A 7690-nucleotide genomic window follows, 5' to 3' on the forward strand; every position below is an offset into this window, starting at 1 on the left:
TTCCTCCTACAGTATGTAAAAGCTCAGTTAAAGAATGGAACATAGGAATGGGAGGAGGCCATTCAGCCCCTCGAGCCTATCCTACCATTCAATGAGATCATGGTTGGTCTGTATACTAAATGCATTTACCCAGCTTGGCTCCATATTGCTTAATACCCTTGGCTAGCAAAGATCTATCAATCACAGATTTAACATTAATAATCGAGCTCCACACTTCTACCACCCTTTGCATGAAGAAGTGTTTCCTAACTTCGTTCCCGAATGGCCTGGCTCTGATTTTAAGGTTATGTTCCCTTGTCCTAGACTCGCCCACCAACGAAAAGGTTTCTCTCTATCCATCCTTTCAAAATCCTAAAAACCTCAATCAAATCACCCCTTAACCTTCTACATTCAGGGAACACAAGTATAGTTTATGTAAGCTCTCCACATAATTTAACCCTTGGAGCCCTGGTAATATTCTGGTGAATCTGTGCTGCTCCTTCCCAGGCCAATATATCCTTTCTAAGGTGCGGGGCCCAGAACTGTACACAGTGCTCCCGATGTGGTCTAACCAGGGCTTTGTATAGCTGTAGCAAAACTTCCGCCTCTTTATATTCTTGCCTTCCTAGTTATAAAGGCTAAAATTCAATTTTTTTTGGTACCTGCTCTTGACATTTTAATGATCTGTGTTCTTGGGCCCCTAAATCTCTTTGGACCTCCACTGTTCCTAGCTTCTCACCATTTAAACAAATACTCAGATCTGTTGTTTTTTTGGTCCAAAATGGATGACCATGCACTTACCTGCATTGAAATCTATCCACCATGGTTTTGCTCACTCACTTGATCGATCAATGTTTCTTTGTAATGTTACGCTCCCATCCACACTACCTACTATGCCACCTATCTTTGTGTCATCAGCAAACTTCAATATATGGCTCCCTATTGTGTTATCAAAGTCATTAATAAATACAGTGAATAGTTGAAGTCCCAGCACAGATCCTTGTCGGACACCGCTAGTTTTGCCTTCCAATTCAAGTACATACCCAATATCCCGACTCTCTTCTATCGCCTAACCAATCTCCTAACCAGGTCAATAACTTGACTTCAATTTCATGTGATTTAATTTTAGCTCACAGTCTCTTTTGTGGAACCTTATCGAATGCCTTCTGAAAGTTCATAGAAACTATATCCATCAACATTCCCCTCTCTACTACTTTAGTTGAACACTCAAAAAATTCAATTAGATTCGTTAGACATTGGCTTTCTCTAAACAGCTCAAATTTCTCTAAGTACTCAGTCACGTTGTCCTTAATTATATATTCCAATAACTTCCCTAAACCTGTTAAAGTAATAGGTCTAAAAGTTCCCGTTTCTCTCTCTCACCTTTCTTAAATAATGGAGTTATATTTGCAATTTTCCAATCTAAAGGGACAATTCCTGAATCGAGAGAGCTTTGGAAGATTATGGCTAAACCATCAGCAATTTCCTCACCTACTTCCATTCCAACCCTGAGGTAGAAACCGTCAGATCCTGGCGGTTGGTCAGTCTTTAATGCCATTGTTTTTTTCTATACTGTTTTCTTGCTTACTTTAACTTTAGTGAGTTCCAGTCCTTGACTCATTATTAGTTTCCCTGGAATGTCAAGTATATCAGGTGAAGACCGACAAAGTAATTATTCAACAAGTCTGCCATTTCCTTATTTTCTTTTGCAATATTATTGGCATCTGTTTTTAAAAGGTCCACACTGCCCTTGACTACCCTTTGCTGTGCTTTATACCTCTCCTAGTTCCCTGGATATACACTATTCTTTGCACTTTTGTATGCTCTTTCCTTTTGTTTTATGTTATCGCTCATCTCTTTGGTCGACCATGGCTCTACAGGGTGAGTAATCTATCATTTGTCCTCACTGAGCATCGCTACACCTGGAAGGCACTGACTAGCTTACCTTTGGCTTCTTTTCCGTGTGGTAACTGAATCTTGCCATCCCAGTGGAGTAAACCCAGTACAACTAAAGCAAAAACTGCCAAATACAGCAGGTGCAGTGTAAATTCTCTCGCTGTCCCTGGGCCATCAAAAGCTCTCCACCTTTTCTCTAATACGTGGTCCTTGGGTGCGAGAAGCCTGGGGGTCGCCTGCACGATAGGTGAGTTATTTTGAAGAAGCAAAAGTTTTCGAAAAGGCGGCAATAAATGGAGGAGCCAAGATATTCTATATTGTGAAAACCCCTCAGCTGTGCTGTCAGTGGAAACATCTTCGAGAGCAGATTGGGCGTTGAGGTTTTCGTCAGTTTGCATTGCCAATCTGTAAATGAGAACAGAAAGTCAAAGAGTCAATGTTTGCAACCTGAAGCTCAATATATACAACAGGAAGATTACTCTTCTTCTTAAGCAGTCTCCCGCAGTCAAGGATGACTTGCTTCCACACTAATATGAGTTCTAAGATGCCGACATTTCAGGTCCCAAACTTCATTTTAAAGGGTGGAAAATGTCTGTGCGTGAATTCCTTGAATGTGGGGTGGTAGTTGCAAACCGGCTACCACACAGGCTCAACAGAGCAAAGTCTTGGTCCAATCCAAGACAATTGGAGACCAGGCTCTGCTGCATAGACCTAGAGCACACACACACACACACACACTCCCACTCCAGGTACATAAAAAGGAAGAGAATGGCTAAATAAATGTTGGTCCCCTAGAGGATGAGACTGGGGAATTAATAATGAGGAACAGGGAAATGGCAGAGACTTTGAACAAATATTTTGTATCGATCTTCACGGTAGAAGACACTAAAAACATCCCAAAAGTGGATAATCAAGGGGCTATAGGGAGGGAGGAACTTAATAGAATCACTATCACTAAAGAAGTAGTACTCGGTAAAATAATGGGACTAAAGGCGGACAAATCCCCTGGACCTGTTGGCTTGCATCCCAGGGTCTTAAAAGAAGTGGCTGCAGAGATAGTGGATGCATTGGTTGTAATCTACCAAAATTCCCTGGATTCTGGGAAGGTCCCAGCAGATTAGAAAACCACAAATGTAACTTTAAAAAAGGAGGCAGACAGAAAGCAGGAAACTATAGACCAGTTAGCCTAACATCTGTCATTGGGAAAATGCTGAAGTCCATTATTAAGGAAGCAGTAGCAGGACATTTGGAAAACCATAACTCAATCAAGCAGAGTCAGCATAGTTTTATGAAAGGGAAATCATGTTTGACAAATTTGCTGGAGTTCTTTGAGGATGTAACGAGCAGGGTGGACAAGAGGGAACCAATAGATGTGGTGTATTTGGATTTCCAGAAGGCATTCGATAAAGTGCCACATAAAAGGTTACTGCACAAGATCAAAGTTCACGGGGTTGGGGTAATATATTAGCATGGATAGAGGATTCGCTAACTAACTAACAGTAAACAGAGAGTCAGGATAAATGGATCATTTTCCGGTTGGCAAACAGTAACTAGTGGGCTGCTGCAGGGATCAGTGCTGGGGCCTCAACTATTTATAATGCATATATTGACTTGGATGAAGGGACCGAGTGTAATATAATCAAGTTTGCTAATAATATAAACATAAATGGGAAAGCAAATTGTGAGGACACAAAAAATCTGCAAAGGGATATAGACAGGGTAAGTGAGAGGGCAAAAATTTGGCAGATGGAGTACAATATGGAAAAATGTGAGGTTATCCACTTAGGCAGAAAAAATAGGAAAGCAAATTATAATTTAAACAGTGAAAAATTGCAAACTGCTGCAGTACAGAGGGACCTTGGGATCCTTGTGCATAAACACAAAAAGTTAGTTTGCAGGTACAGCAAATAATCAGGAAGTCAAATGGAATGTTGGCCTTTATTACAAGGCTGATAAGAGTATAAAAGCAGAGAAGTCCTGCTACAACTGTACAGGGTATTGGTGAGGCCACACCTAAAATACTGTGTACAGTTTTGGTCTCCGTATTTAAGAAAGGATATACTTGCATTGGAAGCTGTTCAGAGAAGGTTCACTAGGTTGACTCCAGAGATGAGGGGGTTGACTTATGAAGATAGGTTAAGTAGGTTGGGTCTATACTCATTGGAATTCAGAAGAATGAGTGGTGATCTTACCGAAACATATAAGATAATGAGGGGTCTCGACAAGGTGGATGCAGAGAGGTTTATTTCCACTCATAGGGGGAATAGTCTCAGAATAAAGGGCTGCCCATTTAAAACTAAGATGAGTTTCAGACCCTCTCGGAGGGTTGTAAATCTATGGAATTCTCTGCACCAGAGAGCTATGGAGGCTGGATCATTGACTATATTTAAGGTGGAGATAGACAGATTTTTGAGCAATAAGGGAAGAAAGGATTATGGGGAGCGGGCAGGGAAGTGGAGCTGAATCCATGATCAGATCAGCCATGATCTTATTAAATGGCCTACTCCTGATCCTATTCCTTATGTTCTTAAATTCACTCAGCTATTCTGCTGTAACCATTTACACCTCCTCCAGACCCACCTTTCGTTTCTATACCTGTCCCATTGCCTTACACCATCATCCCTTTTGTCATTTAATCTCTTCTGCCTTCCAACCTTTCCCTTTTGTTCTTTGTCCCCCTTTCCCTGCCCCCGCTCTTGCTTAAAACCCGTCACATCTCTAACATCTTCCAGTTCTGATGAAAGGTCCCAGATCTGAAACTCTCTCCACAGATGCTGCCTGACCTTCTGAAGGTAACCGGGTTATTCTGAGAAGATTAAAAGTAGTTAGTCTTTAGTTGCAATTTCTGTGACTAAAGAGGCCAGATGGCGAATTAGAAATGTGGTTAGCGGAAAAAATGAGACAACTTTATTTGAATTTATGTGCTCTGAAAATTCTAGAAAAAGTAAAAACGGTGGGCTGAAAGATTTGTATTTTTTTTCATCCAAATTACTTCCGGAATAAATGCCAGCGGGGTGTAAGGTGCTGTCGGAGAGTGATGGGAGGATTTCTGGGTCACCTGTGGGGCGCAAAGATCAGGTCGGGAGCACCTGAAATGTAACAAGTGAAATTCACCGAAAGATTCAGTGACATACGGACAGCGGGCTGTGGGCATTGGCACTTAAGAACTTCAAGTCATGTTGAAATAATCGCAGTCTTTATGTTGGAAGTGCACGGGCGGCCATTAATCACTGCTGTACTGCAAGTTCTCCGCACTATTTAATTAAATAGGTCAGTTCAGGAAACCACAATGTCGATTGCATCAGAATGTTTCCTTAAACTAAAAACCCCGAATAGCCTGAGACTGTGGTTCAGTCTGTGACAGGGAATAACGTGTATAGTAAGTGGAATGCAACAGTCCTAATTCACACGTTGTACAACTCAGAACCAAATTATCATCAGCATATGCAATTATTCCAAACTGTGTCTTGACTCCCTTTATGATTGAACCAATCTCACTTTCGTTAAAGGATGGAGGGTAGGATTATCTGTGGATGTAACAGGCCTATGTATATATACACACACTTTTTGTCTTACAATCCCGATTTCACCGGGTTGTGAGTTAAATCTGCAAAAGATTTAAACCTGAAAGACTCTCACTTTCTGCACTTCCAAACTTACACTTCTTTAGGACTTTCAACAAATGTTGCAGCACAATAAGGGGTTAAACGAAAAGTCAAGAACCAGCCCGTCAAGATACAAACGCCTCCAACTCTCACTTACCTTGGTCCAGTCGCTTCCATCCCTGGTTTGTATTTTTTTCAAACTAAGAATAAACTATTTCTCCCCTCCAGCCTGTCTGCTCTCACACTCCCGCCACGCTGCTCCGCTAAATCACAATCTAACATCCCAAAGATCCAACTGCAGACTGGCCAGCCCTCCGACTGATCTCCTCAAGCTTGGACCTGACAACCAACACAGAGGTTAAGTCCCCACCGGAAACAAACGTCTATTTGTTCCCTTTTAGCCACTTTAATTTGTTTTGATGGTTTTTGCAAAGGATTCTGCGCACTGAGATCTGTCTGGCAGATGCATTTGTCAGTTTGCAATAATGTTACACAAGACCCAAGGGCGGGAGCTGCTGCTCTGTCACTTTCCGACAGTTACACGGAAATGGGAAACATGAGCAGAAATAAGGTCAATGGCATTAAAAATTGGATGGAGTTCGGATGGTTGAGGTCATCTGGTTCAGACAGAAACTGAGGGCAATCGAGATTTGCCCTCAAAAGCCGATGTGATGCAGAGCCCTGACAGTCAAACTGTTACAAACACTGAAGTATAAACTAAATTAAAAGTTGGTATCAGTTACATTTTTTTCCTAGATCGAAATATTTAAAGCCTGAATTTTATCCATTGGGTTAGGGAATCTTTTCCACGTGACTTCTGCTTTGCTTTCTAATTTAGAACATTTTTTAACATAATCTGCGTTTCCCGCAGCGCTAGGGAATTAACGTGCAGCCTGGAAGCTTTGCTCCGGCTGCCTGGAAAGACTGGGGGAATGCGAGCAATTGCCGCGGCTTGCTGCTGGAGGTGAGCAGTGCCCGGGGTCCCAGCTTCTCATTCGGGGCTTTCTCCCGCTGACCGCGGCCGGAGCCAAAACACAATCCACGTGGCAGCGCCCGGAGCCCCTGGACCAGTCAGTCCGCACCTCACCTGGAAACAGAACTGTCCGGGACCCTGGGCCACAAATCAGGCTCCTGAGTCTCCCTCCCCCCCGTCCCTCAATTCACAACATAAACCAGCCTCCCTCCCCCAGAGCAGAGTTCGCCCCTCACTCACTGGTCAGTGCAGGAGGTTCTCGGGGGGCTAGGCACCGAGTCCGGGGGCTGCACGCACCTCGGTCACAGCCCAGTGATGGGCTGCAATAGGGGGGTCGCGGAGCCTCGCTTCCACAGCCTGACTTTCAACTCTCTGTGCATCAATTAAAGATACTGCAAGTTCAGCTGGAGACTGCAATCTGCCACGGTTCTCCCTCTGGTACCTGCGATTCGAAGAAAGAAAGACTTGGATTTATATAACGCCATTCATAGCGCTTTACAGCCAATGATGTACTTTTGAAGTGTATCATTGTTGCAATGTAGGAAACGCACCAGCCAATTTGTGCACAGCAAGCTCCCACAAACAGCCATGTGATAATGACCAATCTATTTTTTTTATGTTAATTGAGAGATACCTCCCCTGCTCATCTTCAAATACTGACATGTGATCTTTTACGTCCACCCGAGAGAGCAGACAGGCCTCGGTTTAACGTCTAATCCGAAAGACAGTGCAACACTCCCTCAGCTCTGCACTGGAGTGTCAGCCTAGGTTTATGTGCTCAAGTCCCTGAAATGGGACTTGAACCCACAACCTTCTGACTCAGAGGCTTGTATGCTGCCCACTGAGCCACAGCTGATACTGACAGGATCCCAAAGCCACACAATTACAAATCGAAATAGTGTAACCATTGGATATGAAATGGTATAGATCAACAGATTAGTAACATCCAGGAGGTGGTTAATTCAGTTTTTATTGTATTATGGAATAAAACTGAAAAAAACGTCACATATAATAAACATTTAAATACCTGACCAAAATCATTTGAATTGAGTTATTTGGAGCATTTCTTTCTCAGGAATTTATGCTCCATATATAAAATTGGATCAGGTCCATTCAGCAGGGATGCTTTACAGCCCCTGTAATGCATTATACACGGTGACGTGATCACAATGCACCAACCCCATTCATTTACATCATTCAAGTGTTAGAAAGTGTGACAGTTGCAGACACTGGTGAT

The 7690-nt window shown here is 42.8% G+C and overlaps 1 protein-coding gene across 3 annotated transcripts in view; it reads right to left on the reverse strand.

Moving 5' to 3' along the window:
* Positions 1–5830, reverse strand: part of LOC139227715 (cell surface hyaluronidase CEMIP2-like) — a 198493-nt gene extending 192663 nt beyond the window's left edge. For 2 of the 3 annotated variants that reach the window (XM_070858683.1, XM_070858682.1), the window contains exons 1-2: positions 5638–5829; positions 1925–2280 (exon numbers count right to left, since the gene is read on the reverse strand). In XM_070858683.1, the coding sequence (XP_070714784.1) occupies positions 1925–2280; positions 5638–5657 (376 nt within the window). In that variant the 5' untranslated portion in view covers positions 5658–5829. Of the gene's footprint in view, positions 1–1924; positions 2281–5637 lie in introns of all 3 variants that reach the window. The other variant, XM_070858684.1, reaches the window with a different exon arrangement.
* Between the last annotated feature and the right edge of the window lie 1860 nt (positions 5831–7690).

Source organism: Pristiophorus japonicus, chromosome 17, assembly GCF_044704955.1.
Source record: "Pristiophorus japonicus isolate sPriJap1 chromosome 17, sPriJap1.hap1, whole genome shotgun sequence".
Classification (NCBI taxonomy): domain Eukaryota; kingdom Metazoa; phylum Chordata; class Chondrichthyes; family Pristiophoridae; genus Pristiophorus; species Pristiophorus japonicus.